This window comes from Anas acuta, chromosome 1 (genome assembly GCF_963932015.1).
Source record: "Anas acuta chromosome 1, bAnaAcu1.1, whole genome shotgun sequence".
NCBI classification, from domain to species: domain Eukaryota; kingdom Metazoa; phylum Chordata; class Aves; order Anseriformes; family Anatidae; genus Anas; species Anas acuta.
The window spans coordinates 94,848,284-94,869,668 of record NC_088979.1 but is presented as its reverse complement, the minus strand read 5'-3'; the positions used below and the strand labels follow the sequence as shown (position 1 = coordinate 94,869,668).

Genomic DNA, 21,385 nt, shown 5'->3' with positions numbered 1-21,385 from the left:
TGGGAGTCACCCAAACGAATCCAAGACCTTGCTGTCTGATACAAGTCCCTTCTCCCTTCTTGAAGATTTCAAGCAGCATAAATCACGTTATTTTCATGAGACTGTAGATTTTTCATCTCATTTTTCCTTATGGGATCTGAGGTGGTAAAAGCCCTCGCTCTTCCTACTAGTCCTGCAGCACAGCTTGGTTAGCATTCCCCTGCCCTTTGTGAGCAAGCTGCATCTGAGCACGCTTCCTCAGATGTGGCAACATCCTCTGACCTGGTCCTTTGGATAAGCTCAGCTTTACACTGTAGAACATGCACACGACAACAGAACATACATGTATGTACCAGCTATCAGACTGAATTGTCTTCTTAAAACAAAAATTCCCAGAAAACAACTGAGTCCTTAAAAATAAAAATAGGTGAAGAAATTACCCATGCTTGTACTTTTTAATATACCATGGCTGTGCTTGGCTGAACCTTGAGGGACAGACCCTGATCAGCACCACGACTGGTAAGGTCACTTGATCTGCCCACTTAGTTCACGTTCAGGTGGTGAAGCAAGGTCAGTGGATTGCACGTGTGCCACTGGAGCATGAGGAAGTAGAGGCTTCCTCGCTGCAAACCTCTGAGACAAGGAGGAAGGTAGGAAGCTGGGAGGCACTTGGCGTTGCATGAGGAACCTGGTGCTGTGGAGCATGTTTTGGGAGATGTGCTCTTGTACCAGGAAGGGCCAGCTGCTGGAGTTGGAGCTCTTGCAAGGAGGACCAGCGTGGCAGTCTCCGTACTGCAAGTGGGTACAAAGAACCTGGAGGACTGCTGCCTCCACAGCGAGGAGACATACGTGCGGGCATTGAGGAGTGGAGGGAGACGAAATCTGAGCTGAGCCTGCTCTGATATCCAGGTCAAACTCTGGTTCCCTGTCTCCCTTCCTTCCCATACCCAGACTCCCAGTTCAGCCTCAGGAGTCTCCTTCGCCTCTCGTTTCCCCCGTGACTCCATGCAGGCTTGGCACTAGCCAGGGCAGGCCTCTGGCTGCCTCACGCTCTGGGCTGAGGTGAGCCTTTCACGACCAAGAAAAACAGCTGCGGTTGCTGCTGGCCATCCTGCCTGGGACACAGGCAGAAGTGAGTGACAGATGCCAGCACATAACCTGAGACACGTGGCCGCTCATAGAGAAACCAGACTAGACAAAGGGACACTGCACCAGCCCTGCTCTCTCCTCTCCCCACACAGTGCCTTGCAGTGTCTTGGATCAGGTCACATATGATAAAACCATCTCAAACACTGCAGTGAAACAGCAGCAGACACTACTGACAGCTATTGAAATCAGCTCGCCTGCTCCTAGTATTTCTTTAGGTCCTCCCTCCAACTTTTCCTACCACATTATGCTCCCTCTCTTCCCTCCATCTCAGTCTGACCACCACCTGTTCCTCCTAAAATCTCAAAATAGGAAATCTCATGGAAAAATAACATGTGGAAGAATGGACTGCAGCACGCAAAAACTCTTCTTGAAAACCTTTTTCATCTCTTTAAATGAACTTCTTTGTATGGCTGAGGAAATACAAGCCTAACTCCAATCTATCTAAGATGCACTTAGATATGCTTCTTAAGACAGCATGGGCAGCTACCTTGTTTCAGAAAGAGCCACCTTATGCAGAATGGAAAAGCAATCACAGGCAAGACTTTTCCCTGCAGCACTTTTTTTCCTTTACAAAAATAGAACTCCTTCCAAGTGTCCTTCAACACAAACAAGGCCATTTGCCTTCAGCCAGAATAGTGCGTGTTACAACATGCAATCAGTTTGACCTTCAGCATCAGAACAAGGAAGATGCTGTAATTCCCTCTCACAAGAGATATGCTGGCATGCATATTCTCATTGCATGCTCTCCTTTCTTTGAATGAGGTACGAAGTACACACAAATCATTTAAAAGGTAAGTTTGAGAAGTAATTACGTAGCTGAACAAAAAATTCCACGCAGCATTTAGTTCACCGTCTGGCAGCTTCTGCAACCCTGAAAAGATCAGAAACAGCATTTTTAGGAACATTTGAACAGGACGTGGGATATCCGAGGATATCGAGAAGACACCAAAATCACCGAAAGATCTGTCACTTTCAAGAGGAATAAACAAGCTGCCTCCACAGATTTTCACTGGTGAAGTGCCAGCTGACTGTTGATCTGTTTGTCCTCACTGAGCAGGGGACAACAACCAAACCAGTGGTAAACACCCCGACTTTCTACCCAGAGGTATTTCAGCACCTGAACCATTTCAGTCACTTCTTGCTGCTTCAAGCCCCGCCAGTCTGTCATTACCAAACTCCTCATTACAGTATGGGCAAAATCTTAGGAGGGGAAAAACAAGCAGTATAAAGGGTTAGGGTACACAGCTGTCTTTTATGCCAAGTCAGGTATTTCTGCAGCTTTCATAAAAATCAATACATTGATCATTAGTTTATTTATAACAACCCAACACCATTCAACTCCAATACTGGGAAAAGCCAAAAAATCCACATTGCTGTTAAAAGCGCTTCGTGTAACTGCTGCTTTTTGCATTGGTCTGGCCGTAAGTCACATTAAGAAATGCCTTTGAATGAGCTAAATTAAATACAACCTGTGAATTAGCAACATTTGATATATATAAACTAGTATTTGAACTTCATCTTTCACAGTGAAAACTGACTGGACACACATATGTGTTCTTTGTGCCTGTTCAAAGCAAGCAGTATTAAGAAAAGTTGACAAAAATCCTTTGGAGTTTTTTGTTACAATAACTTAAACACAATTAGCAGTAGGTAACACTAGCAATTTTTACTCATTTACATGGCACAAAGCTCAGCCAGGGCAGCCAGCAGGGAGAATGATAAAGCAACCCCTTCAGAACTACATCCCAGGCTGTTTCTATCCTCTAGCATAAAATCACACCCCACTTTTAACACACAGCTTCACTGCTGGTTACAATTCCTTTGAGATGGCTCACTTAAGTAGGGGAATTGGATTAACACTATTTGGAAAAGTCTTAATGCAAAGAAATCTTTAAAGCTAGAAGCTTTAACCATCTCTGCAAGCCTGTAATGCACACTAGCCTTTTACAACTTGTTTTTCTTGTAGTGTACATTGCAGTAATTACTTCTGCTCTCTTTCCCCGTAGGGACAAGCTTCTCTCCACAGGAACAGCGACACCGCAGCATGAACAGCCAACATACAAAATGCTTCATCACCTGGATTAATCCCATTTTACAGTCCGCATGCTTACTTGCATACAGAGATACACGTGCAGAGATGCACAAAGCTACTCAAGTGCTGGAAGCAACCTTGCCACAATATATGGCATCCTGGGCGTGTACACTTGGTGCTGTATAGTCTCTAAAAAGCACGAAGTGCACGAATGATATGAATTCCTTCAAAACCTGTGCTGCATCCCTGTGGCTTTCTAACAAGCTGAATTAATGGCTAGCTAACTTCCAGTAGGTAACCTGCTCTCACTTGATTGCTTAGGATCAGGATTTCTTAGGAGTCTGATTTAAACACTTTGACTATGTGAACTATTTGTCATGAGTGGTATCAATGAAGTCACCAGGGAACCAGGTGTGCCACACTGCAATTTACCACTTTTATCTTTAAAAGTATTTCACTACAAGATTTTTTCTACACCACAGAAACATTTCAAGCAACATCCCAAAGGGATCAGAGATAAGGAGCAGTGTACTTTCACAGCCCAGTAATGAAGTTACTTCTTTTCCACATCTGCTGCCATGGTGGGGGCCTTTTCTGGAGGTTGAGTTTTTAGTTTAATTTTATCCAGTAGTACGCAATGGCATTGCTTGATGTTTAGCTCCACCTATTGGGCACCTCCACGTACCTCTTTCAATTCATCTAAACTAAACTACAACTTGATTACGCTTTAAGGCTCTAATCATACAAGTTTCCCCCTACTCCACCCTCCCTCAAATGCATACGCAAAATTCTGTTGAGAACTACATGCAAGTTAGGATCCAAGTTCTTACTGAAATCACACAGCATGCAAAAAAGTGAACGGAAAAGAAAGGAATAGAGGAAAGGGGAGAAAAAAGCAACCCAAAAAAACACATCTTGGAAATTAAACTAAAACAGATTCAGAACCTCTTTTTAGAGAATATACAAGATAAATTCCTTATTTTCCAAGAGATCCCTAGTGAATGCCCCATTTAAAAACAACTCTGCTATCCTAAATATTGAATTTCAATATTTTTTCAAACAACAACAACAAAAATTGTTTGAAAATAATTCTGATAGCTTACTATTTCACTGAATTTTCCTGTCGAGATGGACGCTGTAAGGAAACAACATGAAGGTGATTTCACCAAATCAATTTAAGCTTTTTAGGATTTGAAGGATGCATTTTATAGCTTTAGAAGAACTATTAAATAATAAGTTTAAAATATCTTAAGAATCAGGGGACACAAGCTTATAGTGTAAGGGAGAGAGGAAAGCAGCAAAAGGATTTTAGCAGAGGCCACAGGATAAACTTTGAACCACTTCAATGCACAGAGACAGAGAACCCGAAGAGGAGCTCCAGAACAGGCGTGGATCTAGCGGCATCTCTTGACACCTCAACACACTCCCTTTAAAGGAAATTCAAGTGAAATAATGGTGATGTCTACCTGAATCACACTTAAGGACAGATTTTCCTCTCCAGTATTCCTATACTGGAGTAGCTACAAATATTCAGTGAGTTCTCATCTTTGGCACTTTAGGGGAGAGACATAACTCTAGGTAGCACTAAAAGAAAAGACAGAAATTTTCTGTTTCTTTCTCCAGATTTCTGCAGTAGCTCAGTAAGCTCCTTTTGGTAAAACCTTTAACTAAAGCAGTGAGGGTCTGGGGCACTCAAGAAAATAAATATGGAAACAACTGAGTTGTGACTGGTTACCCACAGAAATCCTCAATATCAAATGCAAAGACTCAGAGTAGAGCATTATGTAAAGAGTCTATTTTGACTAAAAACTGTAACAAATTAAAAAGGAAATTAAAGCTGGAGAGAGAGAGAGAGAGAGAAGGAAAAAGAAAAGAGCTATGAGTCAAAAGCCTGTCTATACTCTAGAGCTCTTTGAACATTTGTTTATCTTTCAACAAGCTTCTCTTCACTGGACTTGTGAAGTGGTACCAGTAGGGCAAAAAACATCAAAGTTTTCAGAGATTTTGACAACAGCACCAAGCAGCCAGGATTGCACCCATGGGAATCTGCGTTGTTTCCAGGCCTACATAATTACTGAAGGTATGTGATCCTGGGAATTGATTATGGCTGGCCAAAGTTACAGATGCACAGCACCAGAACAGTGTACAACAACTTACACCAGTAAAAGAAATAGAGGTTAAACATGTATAAATGGTAGACATGCAACACAGATCAGACAGAAAAACAGATACAATTTCATTAGGATTAACTAAAGACAAGACACCTTGGGCATCAGGTGAATGTTGGAAAAGTTCATGCAAGTGGGACGTATCAGTAATGAAACTGCAAATAAAATAAGTTCCTGGCGCATACCTGTGGCAAAAAACATATACACTGAATATGAAGGCAGGTACAAAGTCACACGTAAAATCCAAGGAGGTAGCGGCCCTGGTTGGTAGATAGTACAGTCAACTCCAATATGTAGGCAGAAGGACAAAAAAGATGTGTAGTAGAAGAAAGATTTCAAAACAGAACAAAGTGTTTCAGAAAGACACAGGAAATCCTTTTAAGTACCCAGAGACCCTCAGTGTTTTGGAAACAGAGGGAATGCCATCTTGAGAAAGGTGGGTGAGAGCAAGAAACAACATTAGGAAGAACTGCAGCTTCTTGGGCTGGGCTTTCAGAGGGAAAAAGTCCCAAAGAGAATGGGTGACAACACAACTGCGAGAAGTGATGAAGTGCCACTTTGAGCCTTTCTCCACCTATTGAATCTTTCAGGCTTAAACTCCTATCTTTTTTTTTTTTTTTTTCTCCATACCTCAGAGTATCACACTAAAAAGCAACTGCCAGCTACTAAAAAAAAAAACAAAAAAAAACAACAAGCAAGGTGACAGAGATGCTGCAATTCATGCACATAAGCACAGACTAGGTAAATGACAAAAGGTTTCAAGTGGATTAGTTATTACTTATCAATGGAAATTTTGTCAGAGAAGAGAAATCCGGTCCTGCCAGATCCATCCCATTGACTACTTATCAACTGAGTCACTTTTCTCGTCTTGCTTTCTCATGGTAGAGTACAGCATCTTGGGGAATATTTTGTCTTCATTATTATTGGTTGTTCTGTAGTCTTGTTTTTAGACATCCAAACATGGATTAATAAAAGCGCTAAAAACATGAATTAATGAAAGCGTTAAGTGGATATAATTTTCTGTAAAATGCTTCAAAGGCACGTTGGACATAATCCAGGATAAAAGCAAAGATGATAGACGAAGTGCAACAGCTAAGCCTACTGAGTGAATTTCTGAACTTGGCCCATGCCTAGAGTAAAGGCCCACCCCTCACTACCACAGCATGTTTGGAAGTGGGAGATGGCTCTGGACATACCACAGCTAGCAAGCAAGCTTTACAGATACAAATCACAGTTTCAAGTTAAGAATTGGTCTTCCCCCAAGACGTTCTTTCTAGTGTGACAAAACAGAACTTGACTAGGCAGGTGATTATGCCTAGGGGAAAACCCATGCTGCAACTGTTAAAATGGTATGAGAGAGTTGCTCGAGTTCATTCCTTCCCCACCCTTGACAAGTCTGGACTACACATGAACAACTAATACACTTGTCCAGTATTTCAAATATCAAAGCTACTACACTTACTGCTGCTCTGAAAAACAACACCTTGATTAGAAACAAACTTCAGTCTTACATGTAGTTGAATTCACCTTGGTAAGGTCATTAACGTAGTAATGCATGCATAAACACAGAACCTGATGATAGCAACGTGCATCGCTAAACTGACAAGTCTTGATAAATGACAACTAGGGATTACTTCCACATTTATAAGATCATGGACACTATCCTTATGCAGAATGCAAGTAATAAAACAGTGAGTTGTGCATACAAAAAAAGAAATGAAATTAAGAGATTTTCTGTGTAAAATAGGATGGTTCAATTACTGTTGCTTGAAATTGCACAATACCTTGTATCCTCTGTTAGATCACTTAAGGATCAAGTTATGCCTGTTAGCCTACACAGGAATTCCCCTGGATGGGACTGCTATTGATAAGCAACAGAACTGCTACTTCAAACCATTCCCATGTATAGGACAATTACTTAAAAACATCAATACTTCCCAGTCATAAGTATTGAGAAGAATGACCAGCATTAATATCAATAACTCCTTTCTGCCATGAGAGGATTTCTATTTCATTGAGTGAAACCTTCAATGCATTTTTGTATAACGTTTTGCAACTCAGAGACATAGGATTACCAGGTAAAGCCCAAGAAATATTTACATTTTCATATTCCAAGAGCTTTAAAAATAGAATTATTCATGCTGTAGAAGAAAACTGGTAATGATAATATGACTGCAGAGGGATTATTATAGAATAGTACAACATTGATATCGTTATTAGGAAGCACATCAACTTTAGGCACAGAAGAATCAGTTTTTAAGTGGAATATTTTGGCCCACTTAATTTACTAGTATATCCTCAGACTTGCACTGGGATCACACAAGTCACTTAAGCAAAAGGCTGTGAAGAGTTTCACTGTGAATAAATCCATTTTGTTGGTAAGGATGGAACAATATTCTAATATTCTAACCTTATTCAAATCAACAGCGTTTGGAAGCTTTAAGTTCATGTTTTGGTGCAAAATCTTCAAATAGTTTCATGGAGAAACACCACAACACTTACAAGAAGACAAAATATTTTAATTTAAATATGCCCCATACTATACAATTGTATAAAATACCAACTAAGCATTCATTTGAATGTTTAAAAAAAACAGAGCAAGCAATATACTGTAGTAATGATAACAGGAGGTGGCACAAGCCAAGATACAGAACCAGAAAAAACAGGCAAGTTACTGTCTCACCATCTTTGTTTACAATCACCATCAGAAGGGTAGCCATCCCAAGTCTTCCATCCATGGTTCCCAGTGCCCGCTTTATGAGGCGGATGGCAGTGTAATAAACTGGGAAAATCGTGTTTTTGTTTAGCTTTCTTCACTTTTACTTGAAAATCAGCACTGCTTTCTTTGTATTGCTACAAAGCAGAGCAGCAACTAAGTTGCTAATGCAAAACTAATACTTTCACTGGTAATCATACAAAGATGGAAATAGGACAAAAATGATTTCAACAATTTCAAACTGTATGATGTAAAACACCCTAAGCCCAGTAGTAATTTTAGAAACATGGAAAAAATCTTGGGAAGGCTTAAAGATAGTTGTGGCAAGCTTACAAAGTTTCCTCTCCATTTTATTTATTTTGGGGTGTTAATAGGCAGTACATGTATCCAGCTGATTGTTATACCTTAAAAAAACAAAATAACCTAAAGCACCTTAAGCTGGAGAGTGTGCCACTTGAGTTAGGTCCAAGATAGACACCAATTGTCAGTGTTCGGTATGCCCTGCGAACTGAAACACTAAGAACAAGGTCATAACTAAAAGTTTAATATATTCCTCTTATCTTTGGTCACAGGATATCAATCTCTGTTTTACTTAGTATAATGACATGCCTTCAATAAACCATGTTTACACTGCACCACAGCTTGGAATGGCTTCATTATGCAACTTGCTTCACTAATATTTTATTTTAAAAATGAGGTGTGAACCTGGGTATTTAAATTAATGTTTGCTTCAAATGGCACTGAATGGATTTATTTTTTTTGAACATTAACTCCAGCTACAAAACTCATCCTCAGACCAACTGTGGCAAAAGTAAACTGACAGAAGCAAACTTTTGATTTTTAGAAACATGTTGGAAACCCTCAAACGTCCCCTAAAAATTGTAAGTGATATTTTCCCATAGGTATCAGTTATTGTCTTAAAAAAAAATACTGAAACCCATTTCAAAGTGAAGATCTCAGTTTTAAAAAACAAATAAGAAAATACACTTCTGCCATCTTTCTTCCACCAAACTTGTATGTGATAAGCTACTGTCTTTAAACACTAACATATAAAAAAAGCTTCTCCCATGTATACCCATTACTTAAGTATGCATCGTTACTTGGCATTAAGCATTTCTAAATACCAGCTTATTTTGGAAGCCAAGCTAAGAAAGTATATTCTTATCGACATAGAAAGCCAGTAGAAAAAGATACAAGTGTGCAGCTTGTAGAACAGTTCACATCAGGAATGAATGAGGAAAAGGCACTCCATCTCGCTTCGCTGTTCTACACAGTGTGTGCAATTTTTCTATCACTGTTAGACCTTTGTTCACAGCAATGCAGATTCACATATTGAGCAGCGCTCTCATTACTCTCCATTCATTATCATTTTTTTCACTGGAAAAGTACATTGCTGTGAATATGTAACATTAGCTCTATTTATACATTTAAGAATACTTTTTTTTTTTCCAAATGAGAAAGTTGAGATTACTGAACAAATGCTATTGAAGATATAAATTATTTAAATAATTTAAAATCAACTTGTTTAAACAACTTTCCTATTGCACATTTTTTCTACAACTTTGCCAGACAAAATCCTACATCGGCATTTAAAAGAGTAAAATTGTAATAGCACAAGTTACATAGCACCAAGGTAGGGTGCCAATTGTATGCCTGATGAAAACTGAGTGCCAATAAAAACAAATATAAATATATATGTATATACATATCTAGTAGTAAGTCCGGGATGCTGAGATAATAAATACTTTAAACAATTTCCCAGATTTCCAAAAACGTGAGAAACTATAGAAAATAATGCAAAGTTACTTTTAGAAGACCAAGAATACACATGCACAAAATCTATTACAAGAAAAAGGTTTACAATTCCCAATGTCTTATCTTTAAAACCACCTCTGTTATCGCTACGTATGCCACACAATGACTAGCCTATTAGTTTGAGGATTTATTAGAGACAGAACAAAGAAAGCTTCCCCCTGTTGCTTTATAACGTAAAAGCTTACAGTACCCCCAAAAAATAAACCCACAGTTTGTCTTGTTAGGTCTCAAAATGTCGTCTTCTGCCTGTCTTCATTCCCAGTGATCAGGGAATACACCCATGACATCTATCGACCTGCAGCATCAAAAATAAGGATGAAAATTCCTGTATTTTTTTCTGAGCAAACTTACATTGGAATTTCTCCTACCACAACTGCTGCTGTTGCCACTAAACCTGTGACCTGCCATTTCCATAGTAAATGTTTCCCTTGAACACACCTACTTGTAACCATTAGAATACTATGGCAGTTCAACTTAAATGGGCAGGGGTATAATCCGGCCTTCTTGTCTGAATTATTTTTGGTTTGGGTTTCTTTGTTTCTTCTTCCACATCGTTTTCCTGGTCACTCTCACAGACGTGGACAACAACGCTAGGGGTAGTGTCAGTTGCAGCATGTAGCTCATACTTTTCTCCTGGAAATTAAAATATTAACAGAAGTGGTTAAAAATGATCTATTTTGTAGAAAAGTATGAAATAAATGACTAAAAAGAAAAGACTTGTTCTTTTTAATGCTACTTGTGTAATATGTTGATGACTAAAAGCCTGATGTCACAAAGTATCAGATGTCACAGGCAGGTGCATTGCGAACCATCATATTCACCATCCAGAAGTATTTAAGTATTATTTCCAAAGCAACAGTGCTCAGCTACTTTCTTACATGAGAAAGTAAGTAAGTTACCCTAGGCATTTAAGAAAGCGTTCTATGTGAGCTGTCATAAGACTTCCTGGTGTGTGGTTTTTGTTTTGTCATTTTAAAGCATAAAAAGACTATCCATTCACTGTACCATGCAGACTTATTTTTCCTCAATGATGACAAAACCACAGGATCTTCCTTTCTTTTCAAAGCTTTCACTGTTAAGAAAGCTGGATGCACTTTTACCCACCTCGCACAGAGGTGTTTTAAAACTGTTCTGGCATTCTGTGGAGCAAGAGCTAGACAGCAAGCATCACGCACATACAAGGTGAAACATGAAGATTATAATACAGTCTGGGTGCAGAGGTACTATAACAAATTTGGTTGACCACTGATTTGAACTCTGGTTTTACCACAAGGTTAATAATTGCTTTTAAATCTAACCAGATGTTAAATTATTTTAGTCTTATGTTAGATCAGGAAAACCAAACTATTTCTTTCTACCACATTTTACCTGATGAGCTCTCCTTATGTTTTTTTTTTTTTTTTTTTTCTTCATGTTACTTTATACTCTTTACCTCTCAGTGGAGAAAAGAGTCTTCTCTAAGACCACTTCAGTGATCAGCTGTCTGAGAGCTAACACCTGTGACAAGCTGCACGCCCTAGCCTGCCAAAGCTTTAAAGTGGTCTCTGCTCTGTTTCGCAGAGCACTTTAGGAGCAGGAACTGGCAAGAGCAGCAATTCCATAGAGGAAAAGGCTCTTGCCTACAATTCTTCTAAAACATGCAAACCACTGTGCTGAAGTAACCCTTGCTTGCACCTGGCTACTTGGTACTGAGTCATTAAGCCCATGTTTCAATAAACCTTACAGTAAATAGGTAGAGTTTTATAGGGCTTAACATTCACTACGTATGTGAAAAATCTCATGGAGAAAGGGATAGCAGATCTGCCAGTAACCTTACTGTAGGGCATCTTAATAACAGAACTTGCAGGGGAAACACCACCAGCTTTTACTTAGTAAATTTTTAAGTCTTTAAGACATACAGACTTCTTTTTGGTATGGATACAATTTAAAGGAAAGTTTATAGCTAATAAAGCATCACCAACCAAGCAAGCTCTGAGCTTTCACAGGATCAGCAGCCATAACACTGCTTATTCCAAGTCCTTCATCCAAAACAACTTTTATTCAAATGAGCGTAATCTTATGGGACTTTTGTTTCAAAAATTGATTTCAGGAAAATAAAGTCTTTGACAAAAATATTTACTATGTCAGGAGTATTCTCGATGAATGGTTTCAAAGATCTAATCAGGCTTATCTGTTTAGTTTACACATTTCTGGATAAACAAATGATTTTGGCACCATTTTATATCTTCATTTTAACTGTAGTATTTTTCCTATGAATTGTTTCTTGTTTCCTATAAATTGTCCCATCATTCACATACTATATAAAATATAGTATTTATTAAAAACTTACAATAATCCACCCCAATTTTTATCCTAGCATAATCATAGCTATTTATCCCTCCACAGACTGCAAGGTAGGAATTTTCACAGGTAATTCACTAGTCATCTGAGACACATATTATTTTCATTAGGAAATGAGGATTTCACCAGCATACAGTTGGCCATAAGCTGCTACATAGACAACCACAACATACTACTGCATAGTTGATACATGAGGAGGTAGAAATTCTCCTCTACCTTTTCCCTTTTCCACCCCCTTCCTACTGATGTAATAAAAGTTCCCTAAGCTGGTAGGCAAGCAGATATATAAACATATTACAGCCAAATAAATCAGACTACAGTTTATGTTCTCTTTGATGCTGCTACTAAATATATTCATTTGTTCTCTCCCCTAAACCTAATAGGACAGTTGCAAACAGGTTAAGTCAGAGTCATAACCTGTAAATTGTGGAAAATTAAATTTGCATTAACTCTCATTAAGTTGTTTTAACTGAGATATAAAATGACATCAAGGAATGAGATCATATCAATCCCTGAAGCATGCTTAAAATACCAGTTAGTTCAGTTTAATGGAACTTTGTATCAAAGTAATATTGTTTAAAACAGACTAGGTAGAACTGTTTCTCCTATCTGTGGTGCTATGTATTTTTAATAAATAGATGCACCAACAGCCTACACAGCTGAAATGACAAGCAACTGACAAGATACCACTAGAAATGAATGGTAATAAATAATAAGTGTGCATTCTTGTTATCTCCTCTAATTTGGACAGAGAGGGATGAAAATTTTTCCTTCCCAGGCTGAAGCAACCTCAAAGCTGCCAATAACTGAGTAAACTGCAAAAGATGAGAATACCAAGGAGTTGGGAGTGGCAGAAACTTCCTCCTCTTAATTCCAAAAGAAAATTAGTGCCTCAAACCGGCTTGACACTGAGATAGTCTTCCACCTACACATACTGCTATCTCAGAGTGCATGGAGGTAATTCTAGTTCAGAGCTACATAACTGTTAACTGTTTTAATGTCCTCATCTGAAACAGGACTTTCCTGTCTCTGCAGAAGGCATACCACTACTCAACTTCCTCTATTTTTAGGAAACTACTTTGTGAAAATTCTGGTGAACAAGCTAGTACTTTTGAAGCAACATTCATGTTCTCTATAAATCACAAGACATCATATTGTTGAGGCCTGGGCCCTTCAAATGATCCTGTGGAGTTACTGTGCGTGTAAGAAAGCATAGCTTACTTTTTCTGATAGTATGAATTTAATTGGCGAACAGTAATTCATTTGAAAAATTATAGAAATTCAGTTGAAAAGGTGTATTACTTGAGCAAAACTTGGGTGTTTTTAATCCTGTTTACCTGGTCCTAACTTGGAGATAGCATATAAAAGGTCATAGTTAATCACTGGAGTAGCATCTTCTACTTGCTTCCAACCAACAGGTGGAGAGGCAGGAGGTGAAATCAAAAACTGTTTGTCTGGATTTGGTGGTGCCAAATGCGAGCTTCCAATGTGCAAAGTCTGAAAAAAAAAAAAAAAAGCATTAAAAAAAATAAAGTTATTTCACTATTATTGATGAATTCATCATTAATGAGGAATTTTAACATCAGCTAGATGTTATGCTGTAGCAGGCACTCAAGGTGGCAGCATGTAACAGTATTTTTGGAGAGAGCTATCTGAAAGACCCCGTATACAAAATACAGACGAGCCACCACATCCATTAACTGATGAAACATGCAATGAGGTGTGTATGTCTACATTTTCTCATTATGGAGTTCTACATAAATTTCACCAGAAAATATCTGTCCTTAAAATACTGAAGTAGGAAGAAGCTAGATATGGGTTTTAAGGTCTAATGACAAATGGTGTTGAAACTTATTACCACAAGTGAGAGTGGTGAGAATTCTAGAAGGTATATAAATAAACTGGTTCCTTCAGGACTGTCCCTATTGACATCTGAAACAGACACAGAGATTAATTTTCCCGTTGAGTTTATGAAGGAATACACACCATAGCTACCAAAAAGCACCCAGATTACCAGAACCTGAGGCAGTTTAATATCTTTAGCAGGAGAAGCTAGCTAGCTAGAGAGCTCCACTGATGGCAAACTTCAAGTACAAACGCGTGCTAGAGTCCCGAGCACATACTGCTACACTTTGGATTCCTGCACATACCGTTTGAGCATTCTTTTCTTCTGTGTGCGCACGCTTGGCTTTCCCCACCCCGTAAATTCTATCTTTGACTATGTTGATCACTATCATCTACTCTTTCCTCAAAGGAATCTAAGCAATACAAAAGGAGACATGCAAAATATGCAAGAGCCTCCACATACTTGTAGCTTTGGACCAACCTGTGATTGTTTAACCAAAATGAAAAAATTATGTGTTCATTAGCATGACAGGAGACCTGTGGAAGCTTACCACTAATAAGTTACACTTTAGTACCTTGCAAGGATAATCACAGTGAGACCTACCTGAGCAAAATACAGTTTTATTTCCTTTCCAAGGAACTCTGTCTTGTGTAGCTGGACTCTAGCATCTGCCGCAGATAAAGGGTTACTGAAATTTATTCGTACTCTTTTGAAGCTCTTAAAATACTGAAAGGTGATATCCCTGTCGTATGTTCTAAACAGCGATTCAAATTTGGCCTGAAAAGAAAGGACCAAAGAAAGTCAACACAGCACTGTATATTTTCTCTAAAGAAATACAGAAATTACAGTTGTCAGGAGGGAGAGATCAACACTCTTGAGTACTGGCGTATTCATTATAGCTCAGGTATCTTTTTATTTTTATTTATTTTAAAACTTTTCTAACCTATTACTTGTTTGTTCTTTTTTCCTCTACAGAAGCTTTTTACATCTTAATCAACAAAATAGTTAATTATCAATAAGAAGCATCTGATTAGATAACATAGTAGAAATATTAGTTAATGGTGTTGGTAAGATTCTGAAAAGAAACACTTGTTTTACAAAATTAATAACCAAAGGCCTTAAAAAAAGTCTGCCAAGCATGCCTTTGTCTAAGTGAGTAATTTTCAAGGAAACCAACACAACAGTTTTAATAGAGAAAAATGAAAAAAGCTTATTTGCAAGTTAAAAGCAATTTTCTTCAGTGATTCAGCATGCATAATAAAGTTCATGAACATCGCCTTTTTTAATGGCTGCTACTTTCACTTAGGAAAATGCATGGTAAGAAAATATATTACTGAACACTACTTTAATAGCCTCTTGTTTCTGGAACTGAATTCTAAGAAGGCTCCCACTGGCTCTTCTAAAAAGCCCTAAGCAGTAACCATATAGCTCCTGAAAGGCCTTTGACACACTTTCTGTTTTGACCGTGTGGCAAGTGTAGGAACTGGACCAAAGCCTCATACCTTCATAGATCTGCAGCGGAGTTACTTTGCTGCCCTGACTGTGTGAAAAGACTAAAGCACATTTACCAACAGCTGGTAATCTCCATGATGCATTTAATGTTTGTGATCCTGGGGCATCTACGCAAACCAGACAGATTTTTTTTTTATTATTTTTTATTTTTAAATAAAGCGTACTTGCACTCTTACTTGAGGACACCAGAGAAAAGGAAGAGAAAAAGCAGGAAGCTGTGAAGTCAGCATGCTCTTGCAAAGTGTTTCAGACTCACATTAGGACACAGTAATCAGTTACAAGCCTTATTTCGGAGATGGAGACAGACCAAGCATGCTAGCATTTCAGATATCTTCATCAAAGTTTACTTGAAGCTGAATATGAAGTCAAAATATGGAGATATATAGAACTGCATGCATTTTTTAACGCTAATTTTGAATTAGTAGGGAAAGCAACAGAGGTTATCTAAGGCAGCAGTGATTACTTCAAAATTTTATTTTCCTTTCTGAAGAGCTGTTTCACAAACTTGTCAGCTATATACGTAACCAGTATATTTCAAAGATATTTTCAAAGATATTTTAAAACCACTGCTGTCCTGCTTCTTGCTGAGCCACATCTAAGCTTCAAAATGAAATCTGAGACAAGAACCCTCTGCACAGAAGCCTGTATTTGTTAGCCTACTGTACTGGAAAGAAAGCTGGATGAAACCATGAAAACTAAGCCTGCATTTGTAAAAGTCTTGGTCGTGTCATATGAAAAAAAAAAGAAATTCATGCTGAATTGTATTTCAAAGTTCACATTCAACATTTAAACTCAGAGCGCCCGCAAGAGTTGTGCAATATCTGTAGTTTTTTTGTGTGTGCAAATTACATAGGTCATAAATATCACGGTAACAGTACGATAACGAACAAAGTATTATTTTTGTACTTCAGGGATCTTAGCAATCAACAACTGCCTGTATCAGGACTGGATTACTTACACAATAATAATTCTAATCAGGGAAATACAAATCTGAGAAAACTTAGTTCTAACACTGTTATTAACAACTATAGAGCCAACCAAAAAAAAATATCAAAAAAGGTATATAAGTTACAAGAATCTTACTACCAAAATTATGATCTCAACATTGCTGAAAACATGCATGAAAGTGAAGAATACACTACAGAGACAAGAAATGTCTAAGGTAAACTTCTGATCTTTTTCCAGAAACACACAGCTTAAGATCTAACAATTTCCACAGTGAGATTCATTCATATCAGAGCACACCGTTGCAGACTTCTAAGACCCAACACCTTCACATTAAACTGGCTTTTCCTTGTAAATCAAGAAGCTACCGAGGTACTCTGTATTCTGAACAGTTTTGTACAGCACCTCTAGACTTTTAACATCCCAGCAGTCCGTACAAATAAAGCAAAAGATAAAGCATACCCTTGTTTCTGCTTGATTGAAGACATCGCTATCTGCCACACAGGCAATCAGAGAACTAAAACTGTAGTTAAAATTTCTAAAATGCATTTTGTGCTTCGCTAAGGTGATACTTGCCGTCCAGCAGAAACCAATTACTTTTAAGGAAGCCGCTGGCTCTGCAGGCAGTGTTTATAAGGGAAACAAGTCCGGCCCCTCAGAGAAAAAAAAAAAAAAGAAAAAAGGAAAGGTTTCAGAGCATCCTGTATGTGACAGCGAATTCCTGAACAAAGTCCTGCATGCTTTGAGGCAGTCAGGAACAAAATGTAAGCTTCTACTGGAAAGAGGTGACGTCAGCACATTAGTCAGCTTCCCTATGCTAATTACCAGCGCTCGGGAGGATGGAAAAAGCAGCTGAGGTTTGCACAGCAGCTGCTTTATCAAGCCTCTTGCAGCATAGTTTCCACTGGTAGTAATTCCATTCAGCACTCAGACAACATGCTCTTCACTGGAATGGGACAACCCATCTTAAGATGGAAAATGTTACTGCTAAAGGACCAAAGTCTAGAGTAATAGGCTGTAATTAGCCAGGAGGAAAATTTCAAGACTTTGGAACGGAAAACAAATCCCTCAGGTCAATAGCTTTCAGTAATTTTTTGGAAAAAATACACAGGCTGAAATTTGGAGATTAAGAGGCATTGATCTATGAAAATACTTTTTCCCCATTACAGTGAGAATTCATTTTGAAGCTTTCTCCAATGCAACTAGATGGATTTAATTTCCATCCCCACTTCATTAAGAACCCAGTATGAGCCCCATAAGCAAACTTCTTTATTTATTTAAATAAACACAGCTTCATCAGAAATTGACTGGCAGGGTTTTAAGACACAACCTGAACTATCAATGGCAGTAATGAGCTATGAAACCTACATTTTTGAACACGGACTGGTTCGTGGATTTGTATCCTAGTTTCAGAACATTTCCCAAGAAGTATCAAGAACAATTCACAAAAAAAAAAAAATCATTACCATTTTAAAGTAATTCATTACATTTAAGCTGAAGCTTAATGAATTTCCAGACTACTTGGAAACTTCCCACACAGCTTGAGATCAAAATTCATAATGAAGTCAAATTTCTAAGTGCGTTTAGTTCATTTGACTATATTTAGTTCATTTGACTATAAAACGAGGCTATCACAGAATCATCAATTTTTATGAAACTCTCACAAACAATAAACAGTCATTAATTGAAACCCTTACTTCATAAATGTTTAATCCTGTGTAACTATTCACATAAATAGCCTTCTTGATTTCCATAGGCTCTACTTGCTTGCTGGAAGTTAAGGATGCTGACTGTGCCACAGGCACGAATTCCCATTTAGTAGTCAAACTCTCTGCTGCTGCAAAGTTACCTTGGCATATAAATTACTTTAGTGTGAAAGACCACTCAAGACCTACTTCCTAGTACCTCTGCTTGAAGGTACTTTAAAATAAGCTCCGCTGCAGTAAAAGAGATGGTTGGAAGGACAACACAACAACTGGTGTAGATGCTGTCAGCGTGATTAAACTCAACGCCTAGAAGGAAGTAGCAGATAACAAGGCTCCGTCGCTCCAGGAGCACCTAGCGTACCAAGTGCCTGAAGGACAGAAAGGGTGGGAGAAGCAACCAATGCTGCATCCCTTCTTCTGGTGAGTGTAGGGCAGGAACTGCAGTATCAACCAAACACTTCTGAGGTTTCACTTGGCACATATACGGCAAGAACTGGTTTGAGTTCTCAGGATCACTGCCTGCACCCAGGAAGGCAGATACTCATAAAAAGCCATCATGCTGAGCAGCAAACCACCTGAGCTAACATGGAAAATCATGCAGGGTACGTCTTGAATCCTGCTCTTGCCCTAGAATTAGGTCATCAAGTGTCAGGTCATCAAGTGTCTTAAAGACTTCGGAAGTGGAAGTGCCAAGTATGACTCTGTGGGCCAGTGGTCTGGATGCTCACCTGGAAAGCATGGCCATGAATCATTTGGGCACACATGGAAACTGAAAACCGGCTTCCCACATCCTATGTGAAGGCTACAGCTACTGATAAGAAAGTAAAGGTCCCCCTATAACCTGCTGCTGAGTCAGAGTCACCTGGTGCACTCTGAGGCTACCTGGGTGACTTGTGGGTGACAGGTGGAAAGGATGTTGCTCCTAAAGCCTCACAGGGCCGACACACGAGGCTGTTCTCCAGCTACCCAACAGAACGAAGCCTCTGGCAACCTCGCTGCAGACCTTTATATAGCTGAGCATGTTGAAGCTTCCTATCAGTCCAGTGGTTGTAAAGGTCTGCTAAAGCCCTATTTGGGACTCGGCTTAAAGTAGGGCAGGTAGGTTCTAGGTACTTAAATCCCTTTGTAACTCAACTTACATTTAGGTCCAAATCCCACAAAGAATGAAAACACTTGATTGCTATTATCCTCAAGGGCACTTATATCTTACCAAGGGATAAGGTGCATGGAAAATGACTTCAAAAGTCTTCCTACAACCATTTTTCAGATCTAACTTCATCGTTTGAAACAGGACCATTACTGGTATTACTGTGCTGGCTCTAAAGACGCCAACCAGTTCCGAGAACACGTAACATCTCAGAAGACAAGTTTTTCACACTTTTCTCTGAATTTAAAATAAACATTGGCTCTTCCACTGATACACAGTAGAATTTTACTTTATCAGTTTCAAAAGCAAAGAAAATAAACCAGTTGTAGTCTGCCCCATTTACACATTGTTATTATTACCTTCTGGTAAGGTGGTGTCACCAGTCACTCAAAGATACAACTCAGGTTAAAAAAAGTGATAACGACTACACACTGAAGCCCCGTTCACAATACAGAATAAACAGAACCAGTAACCTGAAAAAGAACACTTTGAAGTAAAACCTAATACCCTTAATGCTATGCTTTGTTAGAACAGTGCAGTCTACAATGTTTCAATTATTGGATTAAATAAATTACCTTGAATGCTTAAAAACAAAACAAAAGGGTTCCTTCATTCGAAGAAAAAAAAAAAAAAAAAAAAAAAGCATATTCTCACTCTCAGTACCCGTTTCATTTAATTAAACAACACAGCAGCACTAAGTTGAGACCCCTGAGATCTATTGTAGAAGCCAAAGTTACAAAAGCGCTATTACAAAATTCTGCCAGTGTTGCAATGTTTCTTCTGTGGTGATCAAGCCCTGTAATGTTTGCTAGTCACAATGAACTACCTGGAACAAGAACACTGCATGACAATCAGCACCGTGGATTCATCATTCTGATACTATCAGAGTAGGCTTTTTTTTTTTTCCTCCTCTCTCATCTTCAGAGAGTTTGCTGCTTCTCTCTTTCTTTGAGACTCCCTACTGACCACATGACACAGAAAAGAGACCAAGGGTAAGGAGATGACCTGCTTAAAGATCTACGCCTTCATCTGGGTAACAATGGCTGATACTTCATCAGTGCAATAGGATGCCACTGGACTCAGCTACGAGAAACTAAATGGGTAAGATTCAGGTGAGGTGACAACACAGTTGACCTTGTTTCTCACAGATCACCTTTCCATTGAAGGGTACGGATTCTGGAGCTTCATTTTTAAGATTTGAGCTCTGCCTCTAAAAATTGCAGAGGAGTTGCTCACTAAATATTCCCTAACCTCAATAGCTCCTGACAGATGCTCCATTAGTAGCACGTCCCAGGCAGAGAAATTTAACAGACCCCTTTGAGGTTACTTTTCTGGGGAGAGGGAAAGGAAGAATAAGGAGTCAAATGGGCATATGGAACAGTGCGAACACAAAATGATCAAGCGTCATTACTTACTCTATAATTTAATCTCTACTTGCAATAAGATAGGTAAGGCACAGCGGAGGAAATGAGACCACAGAAGCAGAAAAAAGGCAATTCACAAAAAAATGATTATGTTGTCAATATCTATCTACATCAAAGCTAACAAACCAAGAAAGAAAATTAAGATGAAGCGAAGCATGTTGGTAATTCTGTGAGTGAATAAGAACAACCACTGTAAGAGCTATAAATCAGAATGTAGTCCATTCTTCTCTCTCATCACTGGCATACTTCTACAATTACCCTTGGCGGGTGCTCCTTTTGGAGTCCCTGCACTCCCACTATATATGCTTGCTGATCTTCTGCTATCAAAGATACAGTTTCTATTTCTGCCTTCACATTAATTATCTTGCCTTTGCCCTTATTTAGGGCAGGGATAAACACCTTGGAGTTATCTAGAATGAATAATCATGCTTACTGGTTTCTTTTTCCTAGTGGTTGGGAAAGGAGAAGGGGGGGCAGACAGTAAGCTACAAACAACTTCCAGACCTACCCATGCATGTCTAGGTTTAGGAAGTTAAAATTCATGTGTGTGTTAGTGCACGCAGAGTGGACTGACCTACTAGCCTACACTGTTTTGCCAATGCAGGA

The 21,385-nt window shown here is 38.7% G+C and overlaps 1 protein-coding gene across 2 annotated transcripts in view; it reads right to left on the bottom strand.

Moving 5' to 3' along the window:
- Nucleotides 1-7,826: 7,826 nt before the first annotated feature.
- RCAN1 (regulator of calcineurin 1) overlaps nt 7,827-21,385 on the bottom strand; it is a 39,987-nt gene continuing 26,428 nt past the window's right edge. Inside the window, exons 1-4 of one of the 2 annotated variants that reach the window (XM_068688608.1) lie at nt 16,965-17,156; nt 14,649-14,822; nt 13,537-13,696; nt 7,827-10,492 (exon numbers count right to left, since the gene is read on the bottom strand). In XM_068688608.1, the coding sequence (XP_068544709.1) occupies nt 10,329-10,492; nt 13,537-13,696; nt 14,649-14,822; nt 16,965-17,051 (585 nt within the window). In that variant the 5' untranslated portion in view covers nt 17,052-17,156 and the 3' untranslated portion in view covers nt 7,827-10,328. Of the gene's footprint in view, nt 10,493-13,536; nt 13,697-14,648; nt 14,823-16,964; nt 17,157-21,385 lie in introns of those variants that run through there. The other variant, XM_068688597.1, reaches the window with a different exon arrangement.